This window comes from Opisthocomus hoazin, chromosome 24, assembly GCF_030867145.1.
Source record: "Opisthocomus hoazin isolate bOpiHoa1 chromosome 24, bOpiHoa1.hap1, whole genome shotgun sequence".
Lineage (NCBI taxonomy): Eukaryota > Metazoa > Chordata > Aves > Opisthocomiformes > Opisthocomidae > Opisthocomus > Opisthocomus hoazin.
The window spans coordinates 7,510,768-7,538,002 of record NC_134437.1 but is presented as its reverse complement, the minus strand read 5'-3'; the positions used below and the strand labels follow the sequence as shown (position 1 = coordinate 7,538,002).

Genomic DNA, 27,235 nt, shown 5'->3' with positions numbered 1-27,235 from the left:
TGAAGAGGATAATGGGATGGGAAATGGGAGAGGCAAACGTGTCTGAATCCCTGTCTCCTCTCAAGCTGATGAGGAACCGTCACCAGGGCTCTTCAGATAGGGAGCTGTCACCAGGGCTCTTCAAACAAGTGCCCGATAGTTTTGTGTCTCAAAAGTCCTGATGGACTGGGATGGGGAAACTGAGGCACGGGGTCATTTACTGTGCCTGTGGCAGAGCTACAAGTCCTGATTCCCAGAAAATGTCTGCACTGTGCAGGAGGGGAACCAGCCAAGGCAAGGTGGCTCTGAGGACAAAGAATCTTCTTCCAGATACTTTAAATCTTGACTCCACTGAAGACAGCGGCAGCAGTGCCAATCCTCCTGGAGGGATCACACTTGCGAGAATTGGCCAGTGAAAAATGGATTCTGGCTTAAATGAAGCGATCTTATCTTTGGCCTCTTTTCCTCCCCCTGAGGGGACAAATGAATGACCGTAGCTGCCTGGCTTAGCTGCTATTTCCCTGGGTGGTTACGGGTGGTTGGGCCCTATGAATCAAAGTGTCGCAGCAGGAGCCAGGAAATGCGGCAGGATGGAGAACAGGAGCTGAAACCACTCTACCACGAAGGGTCCAGGCAAGGCAAAGCCCAAAAAGACCTTACCTGGCTTTGGACAGGGACTTAGGGATGCTATTTTAGCAGCTTCCCAGGCCCTCAGATTTCCAATTCATATTTATGAGGCCGTTTTTTGAGGGCTCGGCCATAGAAGCTGAGGTTTTGCAGCTGCCACCTTCCTTCATTGCCCTTCTACTTCAGTGGCAAAGGGTAAACACGAGCAAGATGAAGGACTTTGCTGAGGGAGGTCGGAGACAGCGGTGTGGGGACGTGAGAGGACGTGATGGAGCAGAGAATCCAGGTGGATTGAGACTGCTCAACATATAGGAGAAAGATGACCACTTTCTTCCTTCCTGAAATAAACTTATCTGATACTTCAGCCACTCCCCACGTGTGAGACCTGCAGACAGTTTCTCTGGGAAAGGACTGCTGGAGGGAGGCTCTGCTGGTTTGCTCCATCCTTTCCCAGCAAAAGGCCGCCCTTGACACAAGCCAGCTCTCTGCCCCTAGCATCCCTCGCTATCTTCAGTATTACACAGCCCTTGTTGCCATAGCATCTGAGCACAGTTATCTCTGCAATGACTTTGTGTAATGGAGCCATGCTATTATCTCTCTTTTGCAGATGGGGAACCAAAACACTTTAAAAATGAAGGACAGGTCTGCAAAGTAGACTCTCAAAGCTGCACGTTGGTATGTAATTCCCACTGCTATTTCCTGGGACCAGAGGGTTTTGTAAGTCCCGCTAGGATCCCTTTACATCTATAGGTACAGAAATCTTTTTTCCAGTTGACTTGCTGCAAGTCGAGGAGCTGCCTCCACGGAGCGCTCGGTCACCAGCCCAATCAGCGGCTCACCCTCCTCTTTCAGCTCCTGGAGCTTCTATAGAGCCTCTCCGATCGCAGGAAATGAGTTGAGTTTTCCAAATGAGGTATGCCTGGTCCATGGATAAAGAAGGCACTGATAGCCAGTCCAATTTCTTCTTTGTTTTCTTATGCCTCATAATTTCTCCTTGTTTCTGGTTGTTTCCAAGATGTTTGTTCCCAAATTCTTGAGAGGTAGCTGGTCTGAAAGCTGCTGTAAAAATGTGGGTGCTTCCTGCACCTGCACCTTCAAGCTGCCTGGATCTTAAGTGTGCTCAGAGAGGAGGATTAGCCCCTCACCTTTCCCTGCATTGGTTGTATCCCTGTTATATCCCAGCTTCTCAAGGAACGTGTACCAGCGACTCCAAATTCATCACAAAAGAAGGTCTGAACCTTGCACCCAGTGGAGTCTACAGTGGGTTTTATTGACTTCAGCACCATCAGGAGATCAATTCATAAATATACATAGCACTTGCCATGCAGGGATCACCAACTCTCTTTATCATCCCCTTCAGACCTGGGCTGCCTCGGGCCCTGAGTCATTATCTGATCCTTGGAAGCTGGGATATCTTGGTACCTCAAAGATCAAAAGGAAATTTTGCACGGTTCAGAGAGAAGAGTTCTGGGGCTGCTGGATGTGCTTACTTGGAGTGGATTCCTCTTCCTGTAGGAGTCAGAGGGAGCTTTGTCACTGTGACCAAAACCTGTGCTAGAAAGCTTTGCCGCGTTAACCGTAGCGACACAACTAAAGGGACCATCCCTACCGTGTACAGAAACAGCTGTATAAGAGTGTTTATAGCCCATGTAGCTCCAGAGTTTTCCTTCACCCTGAGCATTTTACCAGCGCAGGAGTGTTCACGTACCCCGCACCACCCCTAGCACAGACGGAGCTGCTCCAGCTACGCGTTGTAGCTGTGCAATAAAACCACCACATGAGCAAAGCCAGCTGCACCTGTAAAAGTACATTTTTTTGTCTCTGCAGCCACCCCAGCACCGTAACGCTGCCGGCAGAGTGCTGTCAGGCAGGAATCACGCTGCTTCACGAGCATCAGCAGCGCTGCGCTTACCAAAGCCTGCAGTTAGACCTGACCTCCTCTTGATCTGGGAAGTGAAACCAGTTAGTTCTGCCGATGTGAGCAGGAGCCGATATGGACAAGTGACAATACGTCATCCAGCACTGCCGAGACGTGAATTCTGCAGCACTTTTCATGGGTGCAGGAGAAGGAGACAGAGAATCCCTACCCTTCTGCTGTTCCAGTTTGAGCAATGGGTATAAGTGTGTTCACACTGGGATTTTTTGCCAGTTTAGAGATTAAGTCACACCATTAGCATGGTAGCTCAGCAGCACTTCTCTCACGCGGACACGTCCTGGAGCCCTTCCTCATGGCTTGAGCAGCTTCCCACTGGGTGTCACTCCAGCAAAACTTGGCCTCGGAGTTCCTGGAGGGAGATGGTCATCCAAGGGCTCCGCTGCGGAAACGCCACCTCCCCTTCGGGAATGGTCTGATGTTTAGGAATGGGGCAGGATTACAGGAGCACAGGGTTTACAAGTGCCTGTTGCACCGGGACCTTCGCTGAACTTCCTTCATCAATCTCCATCAATCCTCCCTTTCGTACGACCCAATTTGGTCTCTAAAACAGCTCCCTTCCTCTTTTTCGCTCCCCTCTCTTGCTGCCCCCAACACACCATGCACGTTTCCTTTTCCTTAAGCAAACAATTTTCAGATTTAAAAGTGAATTCTCAGTGCAGGCTGGAAAAAGACAATGCGGCCTCGCTCCTTATCTCCTGCTATCTGCTGCTGCTTGTACTCACAACAAGCTGTGAGCCTAGATTGGGTTTACAGTAGATTTCAAGTGTTTATGAGCCACAGGAGGGAGAGAGAGGAGGGGAAATCTGGTAGGCAAGATAAGTCCAGGAAATAGGGCTGGTGACTGGAGCGGAGTCAACAAGTTGAGCGAGCAACCGGACACCTCTAAAGACCCAAGGATGTGTGACTCAGTGTCATGACTTCGGGTCCCACAGCAAACAGGAGTGCTTAGAGGGGATTCACTTGTAATTGTTCGGGAGGGGTTCGTGCCTGAGATGGAAAAGGGAAACATCTTGATCTCTTTAGAGACTTGGAATATTCTCCAATTAGGAGCCCAAGTTTAAGCTCCTGAATCCATAGGCAGGCTCCTAAAATAAACTGCTTGATTTTCAAGGATTGCAGAGCACATGCCGGCTTCAACAGCAGCTCACAGGTCAGTCTATCACGCTACAGGGTTTTATAATGTGTTGTGTAAATCTAGAAGCTCTCTGGGGCCCGGAGCATCATCTGGTCTTTGTTCATATGCCACCTAGAGCAATGTGGCTTAGTACCAACAGGACGAGGTAGTAGCTGTTCACATGGTCACTAGGATATTTTTATAATCACCTTTTATCCCCATGTGGACAAGGTATGTGATAGTAACTGGAAAAGTGTGTAGGCTTCGTCTGTGACGTATTTCAAAGACAAAAATATCTGGGCTAGTTGTATCGGAGAACAGTAATTCACACTGTTCTAGACAGCTCAAAAAACTGTCTCTAAGCGTGGCTACGGAATGAAAAACTGATGTTGTATACTCTTCCTCTGAAAACCCAAATGAAAGAAGACTGCATGCTCTGAGGGCTGCTTCTAAACTGGGAAAATTTTGCAAACCACATCCTTCAGGAGAGATGGTCTGGTTTTACCCTAAAATCCATCATTTATGACATACCTTTTGTATCTTAGATACTGAGCAGAAAGAGAGCCTTATGAAGACCACAGTGACATTGATGTCTGGCAGCCATCAGCTGCAGAAGCCTGGACCACCACAGATTTTGTACTGGTTTCGCTAACTGAGTTAACATTACTCTCATTTGTTTCTTGGTTTGTTTGTTTTCTCAGATACTGGTACAGCCTTTCGTTTGGATGCAGTTATTCTGTAGAAGCTCCTTTGAATCCCTGTTTCATCCCCTTCACACTGCTGTCGTCTGAGGGAAATCTGCATTCCTCCTACCTCCTTTCCTTGCATACGGAACATTACTTTCTTCTTGGCCGAGACAATCTCTTTGGCCCGTAAAATGCTGGTTAAAATAAAGTCTTCTGAGCTCAGTATTTTCTGTTGTCTCTATTCCAGCAGGGAAGTCCCGGAGGCCCTGTCAGCGAACAGGGATATGCCCTGACATTGAGCCATTTCATGATACAGCAAATGCTCACAGCAAGCACTTTGTAATATTAACCAGAAAGATTTCCCAAATCATCGCTCCTTTCCAGATGGGAATAGTTATTCTCGCATAAAGCACCTTTATAACCAAAAAGACTGCAGCCTCCTCGGGAGGAGCGGGCACTGAAATGCTTTAATTTGACTGGTATAGTCCGAGCTGTCTGATGATAGTGCGTAGACAAGGCCCCAGGTATAAGAGCTCTTCAAGGGAAAGCCTTTTGTGGAAAGGGCTGTAAAACACCGTTTTACAGTGTTGTTCTAAATTTCCTTTTTATTTTATGGTTCATCAAATTTGAAAAGAAACCTTCTCTGCAGAGAGGTGGAATAGGAAACATGCTTCCATGTCAAAACTCTTGGAATCACGTCAAGCTCCTGTTTTAGCCATTTATTTTTCTTTAATTCGCTTCGGGTTTGGGGTTTTTTTTTTTCCTTTTTCATGCATTCAGCTGTTTATGTTGCCTTTCGGTGGAGCCGACTTCCTTCTCGCTCTCTTCCCTCCTGCTCACCTCCTTTACCGTCCACATTAGCCCAAATACCAGGTGAGAGTTTTTCATGAAATTAACCTCTGGAAATAAATAATTGACATGTTTGCTTGCTTGTTCATTTTTCTGTAGACACCAGATGAAATGGAGCCCCTTTAGAGCTCCAGATGTGTCTTCACAGGCTGCCTGGTCAATCCCGAGCAGCAGCTACGCAAGGACCTCAAGCCAAAAATGGCCAGGGAGGCTCTAAGGGAGCTGCAGATCCCCATCAGCACGGCGCAAGGCTTTAGGGTCTTGGCTAAAGAAAGCAAAGAAGAAACCCCAAAGCGAGCAGACGCGAAGGGGTCAAGCTGTGGAGCTGGGCTGGTATGGGGAGGGGGAGCTGTGCAGGAGACAAGGGCACCCTCGAGTTTTCTATTTCAAAAAAAGGTGTTGAACTTCTCTTCTAGGAGCAGCGCCTCACGTAAAATCGATGAGGAAAAAGCAAAGCAACAGGGAATCTTGCAGTGGACTTGGGGTCACCACTACTTCTCTTTTCTTAAGAGGCAAAACTCTGCCAGAGGAAGAGGCTCGCTTTTGATTTCTTTTACTTTTTTCTTCTGTTTTTCCAGTTAGCATCAGCTAGGCAGGTGTTTGTGCGGGTGTGTGAAAGCGAAAGAGAGCGGTAGGGGCTCATTCAGGATGATAAATATTGGCATTATTTACTTAAAGTGGTGCAGTAGGCATACAGGGCAAAAAAGGGTGCGGAAGTGGGGGGCAAAAGAGGGAGCAAGACAGAGGTGGGAGTACAGGGCTTGGGGGAGGAATGTGCTAGGTGCTACGGCCACCATGGCAGCTGAGGGGAGCAGCACGGCGGCCATTTTACTGCCCCTCGTGGAGAGGTGTGAAGTGCTCCACGCTTCCCATTGGTTGCCTGTGTCCCTTGACCCGCCCTCTGGGGGAAAACAGCCAATCACAGGGGGCTATTTTCCCCTGACTGACGGAGACTGCCAGGGCGGGGTTTGCCTCACGACACAGCCCGCCATTTTGTGTGGCGTGGGGAGGGCTGTAAGGCTCCCCTCTCATGGCCCCATTTCCTCTCCTCTTGCCCCTCCAAGGGCCTCAGGGCCCCCACAACACAGACCCCTCTCCCCTGAAGGGCCATGCCCCCCCCAGAAGGTCCCTTTGCCCCTCAGAGAGCTTGAAGACCCCCGAGGGACATGAAGGAAAGGAGGCTCCAGGCACACCCCGGTGAGGAGGCATTCACCTCAGGAGTCCCTACTGCAAAGGGGACCTCAGCGTGACTCGTCATCACTCAGGGACCTCAAGAGTGGGTGGCAGCCCTGTCACCGGTGGCCACAGTTGCTCAGGTAAGCCTCTGCGCTTGAAGCTGCAAATTGTGGCATGGCCGACAGGCGTTTTGTCACCAAACAAACATTGAAAGGGCTGAACGCATAAATCCCAGTAAAAAAGGTGTCACCAGGGACATATCTACAATACTTAGGTTCCAGGAGAGCGGAGGTTCCAAGTAAAGGCTGCTGGGGATCACCCAGGAGGATCAGAGCTTGCATGGCATAAAGGCTTTGCAATGATTTCTGACCCCCCTCTTGCCACCAAGATGCTTTTGCGGGTCCTAAGCCCTTACTACCCTGTCTTTAAACTTTCCTTCCTGCCCTTTTGTCTGCTAAACTGTATTTGGGTCAGGAAATGTCTTTCACTGGAACATTTATATTGTGCTTAACCTAACCTGCAGGAGGATATCTGGAAAGTCTGGTAAGAAAACTAAAGAAAAATAAAAACATGAACTGAAGAACACACGAGCCCAGCCACAAACCAAAACTCATTTAAAAGGAGGGTTACATGACATCCTATGGACAGTAAATAATTTCCTCGGATGTTTATAAACAATGGGCAGTGGAAACTCCAATGTTTTGTAAACTATCATGTCTTTAAAAACAAAAACAAAACCCACACTTTTTTTAACTTCACTAGAAACACTAGTCAAAATAAATAGTCCAAACGGTAACATGGCCTCAAATCCAGACAGTTCAGCAAAAGTGAAAGGTTCTTGTTCCCATTAAGCAGAATTTATAATTGCTGGGACATACATGAACCTTCAACTAACATTCTTTTTTCAAGAGTAATATAGACTCTAACAATAATGGCAATTCATTTTTTCATACCCCCTCATTTTATCTTTGTAACTAAAGCTTTTCTTTTGTTGTGATAATGATTTTATCAATAATTTATGATTATTTATTTTAATATACTAATCACATCCATCATTAATATTAGACCAGGGTGAAACATATTCTGTTTCAAAGGTGTTTTTCATGATAGAGAGTGATTTAGCAAAGCTAAAATGTTTTTCCAGAAAAAAAATTTATAGCAGTTTTGCTGATTTTCAGTGGAATTTAGCGAAGTGCTTTTGTTACATTGACTAATGAAAATGAAACAACCTATCTTCACTGGAATGGGTCTTTCTGATTTCTCTGAATTAAACCTTTTTGAGAGGATAATTTCAGTTTTCCTTGAAATAAGCGTTACGGAAATTTCTTTTCATGCTAAAATTCTGAATTTGCCCTTCTTGTCAATTCTAAATGAAAATAAGTTTAACAGGTAGGCATTTTCAATAGAAATAATATTTTAATTTCAGCAATATGGTACTATTATGACTAATGAAAATTAAATTTAATGGCTCTGTAGAGTTCCAGCCATGCACAAGTACCTATTGTGTTAGATGTTGCTTAAAGATAGCACAGCCACAGAGGGGTTCATATCTCATCCAAAAACTCCCCAGCAGTACACCAGATGAAAAATCAGATGAACATTTCTCCATAGCAGTTTTCAGTTTCAGTCTTTCTTTCTTGAGGGGGAAATTTATGAGGCTATTTTTATTCAATTTCTTGGACCTATCTGTGAGATGTGTTTGTACGAGCTAAAGCAAGTTCAAAGTCACAGTCCCTGCTTCGGGAACAGAAAGTGAGAAGGTGTGTTGAAGTCCTTCATGCCTGTGAGATTTTGCCTCATGGTCACAGATGGGTCTTCAAACTTTCTCCCTCCCAAACAGACAAATTTGGCTGCCATGGTGGCTGATTTCACCAGGCTACTGGGACAGAGTCTCACCCCAGGCTTTGGCTGGCCTTCTGGACCATGGGCCCAGGTTACAAAGTGCCTTCAAATTTTGGACAAAGACCGTGAGAGGAGCAGGGGGAAAAAAGTTATTGTCATTATTTTCCCATAGCATGTGGAAATGATGATGGCCAGTTAAAAATCACCACATTTTCCTCCCAGCAAAGAGAAACCAAAGCACAGAAGTGTGTGTGTGTGGTTATATGTCAAGCACTGGAACTCCTTTTGACTTCACATACTTTCTCCTTATTTCTAATTAACATGTTGAGGAATTTTAAAATGTAATAAACATTATTTCTAAACAACCAGAAAGTAAAGCTTGCTTATTTCTGGTTCGATGTAAACATTTATAGCACAGCTCCATCCTTAAACAGTTAATCTTATAGTGACCTATTAAAATAAAATGAATTGTGTTATAATTCATCCTAAAGCAACCTCAGGGTTAGTGTATCAGGTAACTCCTGCTCTTGCAGTCCTCATGACGTTTTTAATCAAATTCAGCTGTAATTGCTGGAGCATACACATGCCTCTTTTGATACTCTGCCTACATTTGGGACTCATATGAGTCTGTTTTCTCTTAACGTCTCTAATAAATAGAAAACATGAAAAGAGCACATTTTGCAGGACTCTGAGCTTTTCCACCGTTTCATTTGTTCTAGCAATTGTCTGACAGGCTTATGAGAATCGAGCACTTGTCAGGTTCCCCCCTCCCCGCCTTGGATAAAATTCTTTGTGGGTTTTAGGTCACTGTTTGTGTTGCTAGCACCCTGTTAAAGGGGGCATAGGCACAGGCAAGAGCAGCTGCCACAGGAGCGAACTGGAAGTGCCTATGTGCAGCAGGGAGAGATTTCATAGGCATCTTTAAAAAACCGCTGCCAGTGACGAATGGTGAAATGTTGCTTACATACAAGTCACCTACAGTTTGTTGATGAAAACTTGAAATGTCATGTCTGCGTTGGAGCTGTTTGTGTAAACAAAACTTCTGTAACTTTCTCTGCTCAGGAGTGGGGAGGGAAGGAGTGGATTTTTTTTTTTTTTTTTTTTTTTTTTTTTTTTTTTTTTTTTTGTCTCCAATGCTACAGCTGTTTCCAATTTGCCAGCAATTTTCTTTTGGGCTAGTAAAGCTCCCAAGATGACTGCAACTAGCCACATGGGTTTCTCCACTCCACTGTGGGGTTTGATTACAAGGGGTGGCAAACCCAGCTCAGGATTTAGGGCGAGCATTTCCCCTGAACTTGTAAGTGCTTTCCCTCCTAAGTTTTCGTTAACACCAACCTTTAAAGTTTATTTCATTGCAGCTTATTGGGTGCGTGTGCTCAGTGGTCCCTTGTCAGACCTAGGCTGAGATTTTGGGCATGTTTACTTAAAAAATAGAGGAAACTCGTGGGGAAAACGCGCGGGGGAGAGATGCAAAAGCCTGTTAGCCGTCCCCCAACGAAAATAAGAGGAAGAGGGTTTTGTTAACACAATAGTAAGCCCTTGGGGTTCCTCTTCAGCTATGTGTTTTGTGTAATTCACACGTGGAAACGTGAGAAAAGAATGAAAAATTACTTTGAAATGTGATCTGATTTGGTCACTTGGCTAGCTCGGTTGCGAGTGTGCAGAAAGAGTTGTTCACATCCCCACAGAATAATGAGATTAAGGCTTGCATGCGGCATTTTTAACCCTGATGCACTCGATTTTTTTTTAAAAGCCATTTGAAAATCACAACACGGATGATTTTTTTTCTGATTCCCTTTCGCTCCTACGCACCTCTCAAGTTCCTGCTCTCGCTTTTTCTTACCATCAGAAGTTATCATCCCAAGATCTTCCTCCTAAAATCCCTGTCATTTTACCTTGCCTAGGAAACTGTCTCTCGTAACACAAACAACAACAACAATAATAACAACAAAGAATCCAAAGAATTTCTATATTAAAAAGTCGCTCTGGTGAGGTCCCTGGTCACTGGGTACAGGTCTGAGTCTGTTTTCCTTGGAAATTGGGAGGAATGCTAAACGCCTCGTCTACCAGAGAGTAAATTGTGTGCGGAGCTCTAGGCACGGCTCCCAAGTTGCCCTTTCACCCCTTCACTTTATATGTTCCTCTTATTAAGGAGAAAAATGTTTCAATATGTCGGAATTTGGGGCAAAGCCGGGAAGGAGAGAAAGAGAATAGAGAGTGGAAGGACATTTTCCAAATAGTTTTGGTAACCCTTCTGAGGTTTACATTTGAAATTGATGTCGTACTAAAATCCCTGGAAGTTTCTTCCCCAGGTTAGTGCAAAAAATTGTCTGCAAATCCGTCTGAGATGATAATATGCACCAGAAACGTGAGCTCGTTGGGGGAAAAAAATATCCCTGAACTGAAGACGTGCTTCCTTTCCCTCCCTAAATGCGTTACTAACAGAGTATTATTAAATAGCTAAGAGGATCTGGAGGTTTCGGCTTGCAGAGAGAAGTCTGAATTCTTGATCCAGTCTAGAGAATAGTTTCGAGGCGATTTCATCTCCCATTTCCAGCCATGTGCATCTGCAGCGTCGTCTGTCATATTTTCAGTTCTGCTTCAGGGGGAAATGGGTTAACTATTTTCAAGGTAAGAGTCAGGGAAAACAGCTCAAAGTAAGGAACGATGATTTAAAAACGGATATTTGAAACTTCCTTATTTAAAAGGGGGATTTAAAGCAGCACTTGAGCTCCACTCAGCGTCTCTTTTTGGCTTGACTCTTCAGCAATATTTTTTTAAGAAAGTTGTGAATTTTTTTTCCTTTTTTTTTTTTTTTTGTTGTGTGTGTGTGTTCTTTAAAGTTGCGAGTAGCGCCAGGCAGGCTCATTGGGCGAAGATGTCACATAGCCGTGATTAATCTGAGGGAACAGCTGAAGTATTGATAAGGGGGAAAACGGAAATCAAATGAAAAGTAGAGAGCATAGAGAGGGAAAGGAAAGCACGTCCTGGAGCTGAAAGCATTACAGAAGCCCCCTGAGGAAATGCCTGGTTGATGCAGCCTGTCTGGATGGGCTGGGAATTTTAACTTCAGCGCTGCTTTGGATCTAACAAGTTTAATCTCTCCTCTTTGCAAAACTGCAGCGGCAGGGTAGTCATCCCGAACTGGTGGGGAGTTTTATTTTTGGTCTCAACCTGGATCTTTACAAACTGGTCTGCCACTGGTTGAGGGGAAAGGGTATAAAAGGTGAGTCATTTAAATAATAGTGATAAGAATAAGGAAGAGGCGAATCTAAAAGTAGTTTAAGAGGCCCTTTTATATTGCCACTGATGCTGGCAGGGCAATACGGTTGATAAATAATCCACAGCAGACTTCTTGAGTCTGGCTCCAAATATGCAGATGTATTTATTTATATGAACACGCGCGATTATAAGAGGGAGGTAAAGGGGGGCGGGGGGGAGCGCTAATCAGGGGTAAAGAGGGGAGCAGAGGAAAACCGATCTGTGAATCCTTGACCCTAGAATATTTACTGGCTAAGCAAAATTACCTTGTCCCTCAACTCTGCCTACCCCCACCCCCCGTTGCAAGCTCAGAAGCAAAAGAAACTGGAATGTGTTAGGAGGGAGGACGACAGAAAAAAGAATTGTACTTATCAGAAACACATTGTCGATTTTATAATCGGTTGCCCTTCTGTGCCAGCTGGCCGCGTAGTAAATGCTTTAAAAATCAATAAAAGGGGGGGATACGTGCAGATAACGCACTTTTGTTTTCCAGAGTTGTTGGGCTGTGGGGTTTTTTGCTTTCTTTCTCTATTTTTTTCCCCCCAATGGGCAGATGTTTCAAAGCGAGCCGGCGGCGCTGGCTCTGGGGGCACGGCGGTGTTTCCCCGGCTCTTTGGCGTGGCGGGGGGCGAGGACGGGCGCTGAGCCAGGCTCTCACCGGCGGGGTGGCAGCTCCCCAGCTCGGGGAGCAGACAGCTCCGGCGCGGGCTCCTTCATTAAGCAAACGAAGGCTGTTCCGTCATTAACCACCCGTGCCTGGGTTGCATTAGACCTGGCCGAACTGAACTAGCTGCAAAGTTAGGACCCCACAGCTTTTCCTGAAGAGCTTGCAAAGAAAACCATCCCAGGAGTACTGACCGCTTGTGCGCATCTCTTGATGCTTCTTTCTAATTCTGTGGTGTAATTTTTCTGTTGTAAACTCTGGCTACATCTCTAACTTTTCCCTTCCCACCCCGGGATAATGGGACCGTCAGAATAGCAGCACTTAGGAGTTGCATGCTAAGGGCGGGGGGGAGGCTCGTGCTTCTTAACGATGCACTAATTACAGTAAGCTAATAGCTTTCTGGCGCTTTCCGAGGGGACTAAATACCCTGAGAGGAGCGGGCAGGAAAAAAAGTTGTCGGATATTTTAGTGACTGCAGATTTATTTTCCCACACACTATTACATTTTTCACGATCGTTGTTAATCTCTGCAACTTTGCAGTGATGACTTGGAGGGGGAGAGAGGCAAAAAAACCTGTTCATCAGGAGATCATCAAGTCTTAGAAGTACAGAAAAACAGATGTACTGCATTGATGCAAGCCTGAGATAAAGCACCGCTATGTTCGGCTGAGCAGCGGCACTATCCGAAATAGAAGGGCTGAGATTGACAACCCTGGGGGGCGGGGGGGTTTATTGCTATTTGGAATGATACTTCCGCTTGCTAATTTTATTTCTAATTTATTGTTTAATTATTATTAGTGAGAAAGGTTCTTTAAATCAATAGAGGCCGGCAGGCTAATGGCTCGGAATGGTTTCAATGAGTCACGAAAGGCAACTGCCCTTCATTTAGCCAAGTGAAACCCTTGGATACAAGTCAATAGGGTTAACTGGTCTCGACATGAAAACACGAGTATTTCAGCTGGCTTTTAATTGTTGGCTAAGAAATTCAGTTAATCAAATGTCAAACTTTTCCCTCTGCTCTGGTCGAAAGTGAAGAAGGCTCTTTTCCTGGAGGGGCGGGGGGGGAAGTGGAATCCAAAAGCAAAACCAGACTTGCTAAAATGTAGAAATAAAATCCTGCTTTATGAAGTCTTGTCTATTACTTGACTTGTAGTTACTGCGGTGGACGTTTTTCTGTGTCCTTTCTTGAAGGGGTACGTTTAAATGCTGGATCACTTCTCTTTAAATTTTATTACTATTCTTACTTTTTAAACAACGTTTTATTTCTTTACTTTTATGCGTATATATATATGTTTTGTTTTTTTTTACTTTCAGGTCAATTTTAGGACCTTTAAATATATCTATTAAACAAGTAAGGATGTTTCAGACTGTACCAGACACTTCGTCTTACGTCAAGGTAAGACATGACAGCATCTTTAAACAGGTAATGTCAAAAATTACAATCCTCCAAAATTCACAATCGTTTGTGTTAGTTGAAAATCTCTTTCCTCTTCTCATTGCATTTAGCAGGGAAAAAAAAAAATCCCTCTGCCTTTGATGGGAGAGGGGTTAGAGTCTCAAGTATCACGGTTACCATCCTGAAAATACGCAGGGTTGAGTCAAAAGTTATATCATCAGGGACCAACAATATGTTAAAGTAGTCTTGTCTTTCATAATGCATTGATGCTTGGTTTGTTGGGTTATGCTATAACTAGTATTATAGTGAGGGTGTCCTGAATGACATTATAGTAGTGGTTTGTTGCTCTGAAACCAATGATAGCAGTGGTGTGCTACCAATGTTATATCATAGCGGTTTCTTAAACTGACTTCCAATTTTCTGATTTCCTAGATACCGTTTAGTCTTGAACCAGAGCTAAATTTCATTTAATATCCCTCTACTTCTCTGCTGTGCCAACTACTGAATTCAATATGCAAGATGATATGTGAAGTTATGTTTTTTGAAAGGTACATTTCAAAATGGATTTAGAGGGGAAAAATATTTAACAAGTTAAACCAAAACATCTCTTTCAGTTACTGGAGAAATGGATTGTCACACGAGGCAATGCTATATAATACTGGGATTTCTTTCACAGTGTTACTTATGGTTTTCCTTGAGCAATGCTTCTGTACAATTTAGTAGACAAACTGACTTCAGTCGGTTTTACTGATACCGGCTAATGCCAAATACTACTAAATCCTGCATTCTGCATAGTTGTTTGCGTTTTTTTTATGTAAAAAAAAAAGGATCTTAGAGTGTATTTTGATGGGCCACTTCTGTCTCTTCCATGAGATTAAAAAAAATGCCAAAGAAGCATTGGCACAGCCTTGTCCCTTTATAAGCAAATTGAGTACTATATTATTTTTGACATCATATAGGTTTTTTCCACAACGGTTCCCAAGAATGTAAATAAACCAAGCCTGGGACATCTGGGTTACACGTTTAAGGCAAACCCTGCATGCAACAGCACTTAGGGAAAATCTAAAACACAAGCCACTTCTCTCCCAGGCTGAAGAAACACAGAAGGGTGTTAACTAGAGCTGGGTGGATAATTTGTAGTCAATAATTTATTACAGGAATTTCGTGTCTCTTTTTTTTTTTTTCCCCCCTCCTCCCCTTAGTCAATGATCCATGCGCCAATTGTGATTTTCATATACATACACATTATTGGAAATGATTGACTGAATGATTTCTGTATATGATCCCTAGGCTACAGCTCATTTTGTGGGCAGTTTGCTAGGACTATTAGTATTTGAAATGCAAGGTTGGTGGGATGACTCCCAGATCATGTGGCGCTACTTCTGTGCCCTGATTGGGTGAACTCGTGCAGCTCTCTGGACCAGGTTTCCAGAGCAAATATGACCAACAATGGTCAAGGTTCACATTCAGCTGATATCCCCCAAAACGACACTCCTAGTTCAGCATTTCAGGGAATGTTGGTGATTTAATTTTGCTTATTAAATTCATGTAGTTTTGGACCAGATTCTGGAAGAATAGAAACTCTCTGAAAAACAAATGAAATTCAAGTCTCACGAAAGCAAATTCACTCGAAGTTCAAGTAAAGAAACATCTTACACAGTCTGTCCCCAGATTTAGCATTAATTTCTCTTTGGAGTTCCCGTATGTGGGAAATGATCTTAGATGTGTTCTGTTTACAATGAAGAGATGAAGGCCCTTTGACATCCTATATTATGGTATCGTTGCCTTTTGTTGTGAGGCTAGATCCAGCTGCTGCCCCAGTTAGTAGCAAAATTCCTTTTGAATTAAGTGGAACCAAGATCCAGGCCTAAATAATTTCACATTCCAGCAGGATTGAGTGAGTCTGTCCCTAACTCTGTCAGGACAGCCTTCTCATTAAGTACAATCCTGCAGGCAAAGTGCTTGGACAAAGTTCTCTTCACAAAAGTATGTGTTTTGTCCACCAGGAAGAACTCCTCGGGCTGGACTTACATCCAGCGTTTCAGCAGTGGAGGGATAAGTGAGCTGTGTGATGCTGAACTCTGCCTTTTATTACACCCCTTCATCATCAGCTGCCGTTATTTTGCCCAAGGATCTTGTCTTTGGTATTTTGTCTGTAAAGTTTCATTCACACCAATGTCATTGGGGAAATGACTTGTTCCTGTTCTTAAAAAACTCCACAGGATTTTGACAGAAGTCTCTTAAGACTGATCCAAAGTCTTCTGAAGACAAAGGAAACACCTCCCATTAACTCGTAGAAGTTTTAAGTTGGGCAATTCAGTACCAGTGGTCCAAAAGGGTACCTGGGTAGCTCATTCAGATTAGTGAGGCTCTGCTCATAAGTAGGAACATGCTTAAATTCAGGAGAATCAGAGCCTTAAACACACAGGTTAGGTTAATCTTTGGCCTTTCTGAGTTTGGTGACAGATTCCACTGACTGGATCACATTCAGGGCCAGCAGAGAGGTTCTGATGGTGCCTGGTTTGTGGAAGAGGTGGGATTGACTAGTAATCTAGGCAGATGCTGAGGAAATGCGGGAATGGATCCAAGCCCTGCTGGAGTAGGCTTGGTGTTACTGAGCAAGACACTTCAACTCTCTGTTCCTCTAATTCTTCATCTTTAGAGTGTGGATGAAAGTGCTGTGTAAGAACAAGGTGCTGTTTAGGGTTTAGACAGCACCTGCCTTCTCTTTTCTGCTTCCCCACACTGATATTTGAGGACTTCCCAAGTCGTGGTGAGCAAGAAGTTTGAAAAACAGGAGGTCAAGTTCCAATTCCTCTCTCTTCCCAGGTCTTTTTGTTATTATTTTCTTTCATGTCATTCCTTCTCCAGAAAAACTTATTTGCTTGTCCTGTGGGAGGGAGAAGTATTTTATTTATTACTTTTGTGGGATCTCAGCTGGCTTTGTGTGTACTACCCCCATTACACAGCACAAAAAGCAAGATTGGGATCAATGTCTTCTATAAATCCTCTTCAAGTGCACCATGTATGTAAGATTTATGTTTGTTCTATGCCTTGTACAGAAAAATGCCTCGTCTGTAAATGTTATCACCGAGAGGGGGTTGCTGGCAGGGTGTTCCACGGGAGCTCCCAGGAGGAACAAATTCGCTGTCGTACTCCTGGGGTGCAAAATAGCCTAGGAAAACCTTCAGGCCACAGTTTTTCTTGTCATGGCTTTCAAAACGCCAAAGGGAGGTGTGAGACTGGGTAGCTGGAGGAGGAAGAGGGGAATTTAATTTTTCAAATGGTTTGTTTTAACAAGGATGGTTTCTGTTGGGTCATAGTGGCGAAGTTCAGTTTCTTGGTGTTACAACCTTGATTTACATCACAACCACGTATGGATCTGTATCTAAAGCACTGTTTAAAGATCCTGTATAACCTCATGACAGGAGTATGCAATCTTCTGTCTCATACATGCGTCTTGTATGGGCCTTAACGTGATAGAGGGGTAGGAAATTATAAACATAAAAAGTTGTTTTGATCGTTATTGGTTTATTCTACCTAACTGATTAAATATTTCTATTCCTCATGTCATTGTGGGGCTTACTGATCTGCAAGTACTTGATAATTTACAGTATATCAGAGGGTGCTAATCTCATCTAAACATGAGTATTTGACTTTAGAGAATGAAACATGTACTATAATTGGGAAATTATATTTTAAAAGACAGCACTGGATTCCTGATTTTAGGGATATGGAAAGAATTAGGACTATAAGCAAAGCAGCATGACCTCTGAATACTGAATTTTTAATTACTACCATTGCCACAAGCTACTCCAGGCCACAGCGGTCTTCGCTCCCCTTCTGCACTGCCAGTTTGTGGTTTAATATGTGTGTAAACGCGGTACAAGAACAATTTTGGGGTGTGCTATTCACCGGGGCTTTTCTTCTGCCCTCCGGCAACATCCAAGCGCTTATCTCCTCTTCTGTCGCTCCCCTCCTCGCACAGAGAAAGTGATTGCTTCTGCTTTCGGTTCCCCAGCTGGCAAACACAGCTCCTGCCCTGCCCTCCCCAGGGCAGCGCCTGAAGCTCCCGCGGCTCTGCAGAGCACCCCGGGGCCGGGGCGAACCTCCCTCCTCCCGCAGCCCCTTTTCCAGGTGCCGGCCCTGCCAGCTTCAGGCAGGACCCCCTGGGTGAAGTCTCTTGGCCTGGGCAGGGGAAAGAAGTCCGAGGAGAAGGCGGTAACGCTCCCCATCACACAGGAGCGGGTACCCTGGCATCACCCCTGCTTTTCCCCTCCTCTCCTCTGCCGCGCCTGGGAGTGATATTTCAAACAGTCTCCCGAGAGGGGATATATCGGGATTTTCCCTAGAAACTGCTCGGGGGACGCCCTGGACCCTCGCAGAGCCGGAGCTCTCGGGGGAGGCAGCGTGCTCACTCCCGGCTCCGACCCCCGGGGAGTTTTGGGGAACACCCACAAAGCAACCGCACGCTCCCCTTTGCGACCTGGGGCAGAAAACGGGCTCCAGCCCAGCCCTTCGACCGGGGACGGCGGTGGACTTTCCTCCAGGGAGGAGCCACCCTGCAAGCGCGGGACTTCTCGCTTTAAAAAATGGATTTCATGCAGCCGTAACGTTTGTGGTACCGCACAAAGAAGCATATTCATGGAGGAGAAATAGTCTGGGTGGCTGGAAACAATATTTGGTTTGTTCTTGCTTTCGCTCTGGCTGGAAAGTTTACAGAAGCCCTAAAGAGAGAGGGGATTTTTTAAATATATTTTCGGGACAAAACAGTCAGGTTTTCTTTGGAGAGGGCAATACGAAGGCTACTGACAAACCCTGACACGGACACGACATCTTTCCCGCTGAACAGCAGCAGGCAGAGGCTGCTCGGGGACAGGTTGAAAGGAAAGAATATCCCGTTACTTCACTTTTTTACAACAGAAATCTGGCAGCGGAGACGGCGCTTGATGGCTCAGCCGAGGGGAAGGCGCTGCAGAGGGCATCCCACAGGTGCTCGGGGACGGATGCTGGAACAGGGAAAATCAAAGCCTTCCTGGACTGGTTTTTCCCCAGTCCAGGTAGTGTTGTTCCTCCTGAGAGCATCCTCTAACGCATTATCCCTCTCTGCCTCTTTTTTAGGGGGGATATTGTTTTGGGGTTGTTTTCTTTTTCCAGTTGCCGTCGTCCCGCAGAATTTCAGTTCCTCCCACCAGGCTCGGGAGGACGGGACCAGGCACCCCTACAGAAGGTGGGAATTGCAGTAGCTTTGTCGGCGGGGACAGAGCCGGCAGAAGCTGCCGGGAGCTCTTAGGTCATCCTCACGCTTCGTGATGATTAATCTACGTATAGATGGCATCGTTCGCCTTTTTTGACGCTCGTTTCTCGAGGCAGAAAGGCTGCGAAGTTGTTAGACTTTAGCAAGTCGTTGATTAACGCCTTATGACAACTTGGTGCTTAAGGGTTTAGTTCTTGTTTGCACCTACCTCTCTATTTTGAGCAGAAAAATCCCTTTCCGTTTCCCGGTGTCCAGCGAATCCTGCCTGCCTTTTTTCCCGCGATCGACCCCAGCCCTGCCTGGGGAAGGGCTGGCATTATTTCTTCCCCCCTTCACCTTCAAGACACAATTTGAATTTAGGTCGAGAAGGTGGAAGAATCATTTCTCTCCTGGAAATGCAGCGTGTTGGAGCTTTCTAAAATAAAGCAGGCTCTCGGGCGCAAGGGACAGGTTTTTACAGCGACTCCTGCATTTAGACAGCAGCATTCGAGCAACCACCACCCCCTCCCCAAGTCTGCGACCTTCTGATGGCTCCATTCTTTCATAACTTACAGAAAACCGCCCCCCCCCCCCCCCCCCGATACGCTGGATCCAGGGAATTCTGTATTCCAGCCTTTCCTATGCTCTCCCAGCCCCGTGTTTAGAAAGAGAGGAGGTGTGGAGGGAAAAGGGAGCGAAAAGAAGAAGAAAAAGAAAGTGAATGCTAAGGGGGCAAAATGCTTTAAATCTTTCCTCCAAATCTCCAAATATATGAAGTCTGAGGGAACAAATTCAAAGCAGGCACGGACGCCTGAAGAGAAGTTAGAGAGAAATATTCTGTTCCATTCAAGCGCATCAAGGGTCTAGCTGAAGCTTGTTTGGCTAAGGTCAGACGAGACTGGGTTCTCCAATAAAAATAAATCTCAAATTAATTATGGCCTCAAGCGAGGGGCCAGACGTTTGGAGCTAGTGCACTGCAGTCTGTTTTTTTGGCCTTCGGTATTTTTGGGGTTTTGTGCCTTAGCCTTTCAATAATTGCGGGCTGGGGGAGGAAGGGAGGGCGGGGGCTGGTTTATTGGGACATGGAGCTCAAATAAAACTAGCCAGGACACTGCCTACCCCACTCTTCGCCTAATTGCGACGCAGCTTCAAAGCTACTGCATCTTCTCCACACCGCTTTTAGGACATTACGTCTTACTTAGTACCGATTAGCAGTGAATAACTTTCCAACTTCAAGTTCCCAAATCTCATGGGCTGTTCCTGTAGATCAAGAGGTAGGAGGGACCCGATCCTTCAGTCGTGGGGCTGGAAAACGCCACCGATTGCTTTTATTGCTGTCGCTGAAAAGCAGAGGTTTGCCCAATTAGTTTAGTTCAGAGCTGGAATTCGTTTCTGGGGATCAAATCCCAGGGCTGCAGTTTGGGCTTTTTGCTTCTAAGAATGCGAGTTTAGAAAACAAACAAAACACATTGCGTTTTTTATTCTGCAACCGAGTCAGTGCCAGAGGAAACTCAGACCCGGAAATTTTAAACATTCACTGAAATCGGTGGAGATTTTCCCTCTAGTAAAGGCTGGATCAGAATAGACCTTGGCCTTCTGCAGATACAGCTCCGGGCACAGAACGGAGATAAATATTGTAAATAAGTTTACAGTGGATAGTCTGTATAGGAAGTTTTATATATTTGTGACATACACACACAACATACCTAGCGCAAGGTGTGTGCATACACATATGTGTAAAGCTAGTTAAAAAGAAGACACTTTGTCACAGTTAGTGGGTAGTTAGTGGGAAATGAGCCACTTTCTAGCCACAAAGCCAGGGCGTGGCTGCTGGTTTCTGGGGCTCCCCTCCCCTATTTGCCGCCTTAGTTCAAAGCGACAGTCCCAGGCTGGGGGTTAACGAGAGAGCTCAGCTGATGCTGCTCGGGTAAGAGAGGGTGAAATAAGCCAAGCCCCTTTCCCACCCTCCGAAAAGAGTATTTCTAACCTGCAACTGAAGCGCGGGAAGGTTTTCATTATGTTTATTCCTGTAGACTAACTAGACGGTTTTAATTATGAAGTGATGGGCACTGATCCCGCGTGAATTTCAGACAGAAAATCCGTATCTTTGAGGTTATGTAGTCCCGCGAAGGACTGGCATTGAACTACACCGAGGGTTTAACTCCTTTGATACTGGACTTCAAATAGTCCGGGGCCAAATTCCCCCCAGCGTGTCCTTCTTAATTTCAATCGGGTGAAACAAACCCGGCATTTTCACCTCCTCTGTGTGAGGCTGCAGCCGGTGTAACCCAACCGTAAGGACGAAGAGAGGAGGTGGGGACATGCCAAGCGCTTGAGATCAATATTGAACTAATTAAAAACTCGGGTCGAGAATTTCACTTAATTCATAAGGGCAGTGAAAAAAAAAAAATCAGACCAATCGAGGAGTAACCGATTTCTACCAGCCTGCCCCAGTGTAAGCTATGGTTGTCAAGATCAAATGCTTTTCCAGATGTCTGGTGGTAACCACATTATACAGATCACAATTCCTTGACTGTATATACATACGCATCCAAAACTCGAGCATCGGATTAAAAATCGCGCGCAGCGATCAGCACGGCGCCCGGCGATGACTTTGCTTTCCCCTGCCCGTTTTGGCTCCCTTCCTCTCACACAGTTAAATACCCGAAGCCACTGCACAATCACCTAGGATGATTCAGGGCTTGGCGCACGGAGTTTATGAATATTCCAGTCTTTTCCAAAAGGTTTGAGATAACTTCGAGGGTAGTTGTTGGGTTGTTTTTTTTTCTGAGGGGGGGAGGAAAAAAAAAAGAAAAGATGAAGCAAAGGTTCTATTGTTACGTTATTTGGGAGGAAAATAGTAGATTGTTCTCCTTGTGTGTTATAATGTTTAACAACTTCGCTCATTACCTTATCTCCTGGACTTTTGCAAATCTTGTTTTAGACCAAACGCAAGGAAACAACCCTGATGGACCCGATCTAACAAGCGACCCGAACAGGCTTCATTTCGAGTCATCCTCAGACATGCAAAATAAGCCCCTGGGGGTCATGGTGCCCGTCTGGCAATAAAATGCAGAGCTGGGCTCCTAAAATATCTCTAGGTGGGATGGCGGGGGTGTGTGTGTCTGTCTGACATCTCCAGCCTTTGGGAGCACTGGGGATCCCCTGCGGCTGCCGGACTTGTCTGTCGCTTCAGCCCGGAGCTGGGACAAGGGTGTTTTGCGAATGTTGGGCTTTTCTCACATACACTGGGCAGGTTTTCAGGTTGTTTCTGCCGCTCTCAGCTCCCGGCTTTCGCCCACCGCCAGCCCCGTCCAAGACCTGTCGGTCACTCAGCCTAAAACCAAAATGCTCTGTGGGGTCCGTGGATGAGAGGCTCCTTCCAGGGTTTTTTTCTTCTTTCCCTTCCTTTCGCGGTTAAGATCCTCAGCCTGTCCTCTCCCTCACCCCCCACCCCCGTTGTTTTTCGGGGCTGGTAGAGAGTGTTGTCTAGAGAGGAAACCATTCGGGTTTTGAAAGGATGCGTTTCACTCTTCCCTTTAACCTCTTGCTTTTCTGGTTGCTGCAGCAGCCTGCCATGTGGTAACGCTGAAGGGGGAGTGGAGAGAGTGTTGGGGGGGGGGGGAAGAAAGCTCAGGGAAAAAAGAAATAGCAATGAGGAAAGCAAAGGGTTAACCGTGATTTCTTTTAATTGAACTCCAGTTCTTGTGGCCCTAGGCAAGGGGGGACCTGACCCCGCTAGCAGCATCCAGATGTGCTGCTCTCCGGGGACCCCAGCGCAGACCCCTGGATTGTAAAGCAGACAGGGGGAGGACGGGGCTGGGGGGAGAGGGAAGGCGGTCGGGCTGTCCCCTCCGCTCCCCCCCCCCCCCCCCCCCCCGCTTCACCTCCTGGCTGCAGGCGGCCTCAATCGCTGGCAAGCAGCAAGCCAAAACCTCCAGGTCTGGTCACGTTCAGTCCCGTGTCTGCATCTGAACTCCAAAATTGTAGCTGAATTGATGAGGCTAATTTCAGAGGAGGGGGGAGGGCGGGGAGGGAGGGGCGAGGGGGATCTACAGCTCTCTCCTGCCAGCTTCGGTCTTGGAGAAATAAAGTATTAATAAGGCATCTCTGCCGCAGCCTAGTAGAAACACTAGTGGCATTATTGCTTTTCCCATTTGGAAGGGGCGGGTGCAAAATAACTTTGGATATAATTTTTATTCCCCCCCACCCCCGGTGGTTGGACTAAAGACAGGGGGAAACAAAAAGACTGGACACAACTGGCACTGGACAAGGTAATCCTCTCCACCGAGAGATCTGACGTGCAGGAGTGTGTTCTCCTGCCTTGACACTTTCCTTTCTCGGCTTCACCCTCCTTTCATTCCACCCTCTGCTCTTTTTTCCTCGGGCTGCAGCAGTTTGCAGAAGTGGGGAATGAAGGACGCCCAAAGCGTTGCATGATGTGTTCCGCTGTTAGCTGCTTGTTATTTTTGCAAGGGGTGGGTGGTGGAAGTGGAGGAGGGAGCTGGGCAGGCGGGTATTGTCTCCTTTCCTCGGGTCCTTCGGAGGGTTTCAGCTTTTCCCGGAAAAAGGAAAGCGCGTTTCTTTTCTGGTGATCGCTCCCGTTTGAATGAAAGGGAGAATTGCACGTCAGGGGCTCGCCGGGTCTAAAATGAGATTTAAAGGCTGCTGGTTGGGTTTTTGCAGTGCCTGTTCTGACACGGCACCCGGGAACGGAGAATTCAGCTGATCTGACAATTATTGTAACTTTTGTCACTTTTAGCATATAAGGTGATTTTTCCCCCTCCCTGCCTGAGTGGGGTTTAGCGAGAGAGCTGGACTCTGAGGGGAGGCTGGGGAAAGTTCTCCCAGCCCCTGGAGCGAAATGGATGGACCTCCATCCATCTCCATAGCCTTGACTCAGAGCCCGGTATCCCAGCCCTCCGAGATGACTGGGAGTGAGGGCAAGGGGTGGAGGTGGAAAAGAGCCTCCGCTTTCCTGCAGCCCCCTTTCCAGCCCGTGCTGGAGCCGTTCGTCTGTCCCGCGTTATTGCACTTACCGCTCGTTCCTGGCAGGGACCGGACCCTCGTCTCACGCTCCTTGCTGGGAAGCGTGAAGGAGAGGGGCCGGAGTGTGTTTTAAATATGTTTTAATGGCCAGACTTTTTTATTTTCCCTCTCTGCCTGCCGCGACCGAATTGTATTTACGGTTTTCTCCCGTTGATTTTTGCCTGTGACTGGAAAACGCATTAATAAAAAAATCTGTGGGAAGAGACGGAAATTCAGTGAGTCAGGCTAAAGCCGCTCCAGCCAACCAAAAAAAAAAAAAAAAAATGTGCAAAAAACATGTTAAACTAAAGTGTGGGATGACACACGGCGCTCGCTAACACGGTCTGGGGTGCAAGGCATGGTCTGCCTTGGACTGGCTGCCCTAGCGACAAACAAGAGCTGACAGAGGTAGCTATTGTTCTGCCCCTTCTTATCTAAATGGAGCAAATATCCTGTATGTAAAATATATATATTTTGATCAAGAAGGCTGGACCAGCGGAGAGACGAAAGTTTCCTCCTCGAGTGACTTCACTTCCCAAAATTAGCAGAAAAAAACGTTTCATCCGGTTAACTGTCTCTTTTTCGCTCTGCTGCAACAACCAAAGTTAAAAAAAGAGAGAGACGGAGGGAGGGAGCGAGAGGAGGAGAGGGGACACAGAGAGCAGAGCAAAACCGCTGGAAGGGCAGGGGGGAACAGCCGAAAGAGAGAGAAGGATAAAAAACTTCAGGAGGCTTCGGTTGCAGGCTAAACCGGGTCAATGTGTGGAATATTGCTGGTACCGGCTGGAAGTTATTCTAGATGGACGGCACTATTAAGGTAAGGGGGGCAGGAGGGGCCGGGGGACCCCTCCGGCGGGGGGGAGGGGGGCGGGAAGGGGCTTTGGGAAAGGGATCGGGGGTCCGGCTCCAGCTCCGTCCCTCCGCCCCGGAGCGGCCGGTCTCTCCTCTTCCTCCTCCTCCTCCTCCTCCGCCGCCGCTGCAGCGTGTCGGGGCTCTCCCCCTCGCCCCCCCGGCGCTCGGGGGGGGGGGGGGGTCCGCAGGCGGCAGGGACCCGCTGGTCCCGCGGCGGGGGGGGTCCCGCGGCGGGGGGCCCCGGGGCCCCGGGGCCCGGCTGGCCAGACGGAAAGGCACTGACAGCTCCACAGCTTCTGTCCCCGGGGCTCGGGCCGCGAGCACAGCTCGGAGGAGGCAGAGCTGCGGGGGGAGGCTGCGAGCTGGCCCCAGATGTGAGCCCCCGGCTCCCATTTCCTCGCCTGAAATGCACTGCCGGTTGCGGTGGTCGCCCGTGCGTTTCCTCCAGCAGTTCTTTTTTTTTTTTGGGGGGGGGGGGGGGAGAGCGAGGGACGGGGCGGTTTGGAGGAGAAACATCACCCTAGCTCGGGGCGAGGCAAGGGGAAGGGGAAGCAAAGAGTGTGGCAAAAAACCACGAACATAACCAACCTCTGGTGGCCTTGAGCAACCGAGGACGCTGCTGGGTCTTGGAGAGTGGCTCCCCCTCCTCCCTCCCCATCCAACCGGCCGGTCCTTCAGCCTCTGCAAAGATAACCCAAGCCTTGCCCAAGCCCCTGAGGTGGCCTAGGCAGCAGAGGGTTGGCTTTCTTGCTTTGGGGGACCCTTGTGCAGTTCTTACGGGCTCTTCTTGAGGGAGCGCTATAGTCCAGAAGCAGCTCAAACAGAAGAGCCTTCAAGCGAGAGACGCTGTGGGTGTGTTTGGGTTGGAGGATTTCGAAAGATGCCTATCGCCTGGGTGGGGTGTTGATCTCTTCTTAAAAGTCTTTTTTTTTTTTTTTTTTTTTTTTTTTTTTTGCTGACCTGGGGAGAAAAAAGCTGCAAACTGGCAGGAACTGAAACTTTCTCCCTTAGATTGCAGTTTGTGACAAGTGCACTGTTTGGAAGGGTCTCAAAAGAAGGGGGACAGAAGGAGCTGGGCAGGGAGAGAAAACGGAAAGAGGAAAGAAAGAGGGAATGAAAGGGCAAATGTTGGAAAGGAGGAGGGAAAGCAGGAGCGTTGAAAGCACGAGATTTGGGAGGTATGGAAGGAATAAGACACGTCTCCTCCACCACCTCCTCAGATCTGTAGCAAAAGTAACCCGGGCCTCATTCAGGACATGTTTAGTGCACGACAACCTTCTTTGATTCCTGGAGCCCTAAATACCGTGCAGTGAAAGTGCAGAAATTTCCCATCTGTACCTTTGCTGCGGCGCGCAGATGGACTTGCTGTTCTGCACAGGCCACGAGACCCCCGCACCATTCTCTGAGAGGTGCTGAAGTATTCCCATGACCCACGTAGCCCATGGTGCCGACAGGGAGCTCCTCCTCTCCCCAGTCACCCCATGTTGCAAAGTATTATTACTAAACCCTCCTCAGCCCCCCCGGTTTGGCAATGAGGAACTGCGATGCTTAGCAGCTAGGCCTACAGTCACGTTGGGGAGGCTGTGGTGAAAGAAGGAACTCAGCCGCATCCCAGGTCACTGGCCCGGCTCCTGGATCTGCCCACTGACTGCTCTGCGGCCTTTTCTCATATTGTCCTGCTTCCCGTGTAGTCCAGAAATAGTTTAGCTGTTTGAGCTGGGAGAGATGGGATCCTGATACACCAGAGTCTCCTCTTGGGTTCACTTACTGAGCAATTCCAGGATCATCAGCCAGTTGCTCCATGCACTGTTTGCTGCCTGTTAGAATTTACCCCTTTTCTGTACCATGAATTTAGATTAGTGCTCCTGTAATTCCCTCAGACTATATGAGATTTCTTGCAAGTTTTACTGAGGAGAAGAAGAGTGGGTTCCCAAGGAGTATCAGACCCACGCACTGACAGATTTGCTGCAGTTCACCATGAAAAGGAAGGGGTTAGGCCACCTTGCCCAGCTTGTTTCAGGTGAAGGGCAATGGGAGAGGATGTGGCTTGAGATGGTAAAATGTTTTTAGTGTGCTGAGCTCTATATATAACCTGTGCTTCAGAGTAGATTTTCGAAATTCTAGGACGTAGTAAAGCAAACCTGTATCCAGAGGAAAGCAATTTAAAAGCAATTGTACCCTTAGGTCTGCCCTCCTGCAGGTTGTACGCATTGATTTATCTCAAAGGTGTGCATTTGGATTGGGAAAGAATATGGCAGAAAGATGCACATGAGTGACTAGAGAGCAAGCAAACCACAGGAAAAGGCTCTTTCATTATCCTGAGCAAGGACACAGTGAGGGACCAGATGAAATCTATGTACCAGCCTGGTTAAGAAGTGCTTCCCTCCATAAACTCAGAAATGTACCTGTCTGTGTAGAAGATGAGTGCTATGCAGGGCAGAATAGATATGGGAGAGGGCTATGCATTCCAGATGATTGTCTTCTTGAGCAATTTAAATAATACAACTGACTGTTTTTTCAAGCCTATGCAAAACTATTCCATGGACTAATTGTTTTAACTGCACACTTGGCAGATGCAGAAGGAGTCTGA

The 27,235-nt window shown here is 46.8% G+C and overlaps 1 protein-coding gene across 3 annotated transcripts in view; it reads left to right on the top strand.

Annotated features, from left to right (window-relative positions):
- Window positions 1–11,096: 11,096 nt before the first annotated feature.
- FLI1 (Fli-1 proto-oncogene, ETS transcription factor) overlaps window positions 11,097–27,235 on the top strand; it is an 88,477-nt gene continuing 72,338 nt past the window's right edge. The window contains exons 1-2 of one of the 3 annotated variants that reach the window (XM_075442483.1): window positions 11,097–11,435; window positions 13,448–13,529. In XM_075442483.1, the coding sequence (XP_075298598.1) occupies window positions 13,491–13,529 (39 nt within the window). In that variant the 5' untranslated portion in view covers window positions 11,097–11,435; window positions 13,448–13,490. Of the gene's footprint in view, window positions 11,436–13,447; window positions 13,557–24,375; window positions 24,611–27,235 lie in introns of those variants that run through there. The other 2 variants (XM_075442482.1, XM_075442484.1) reach the window with 2 other exon arrangements.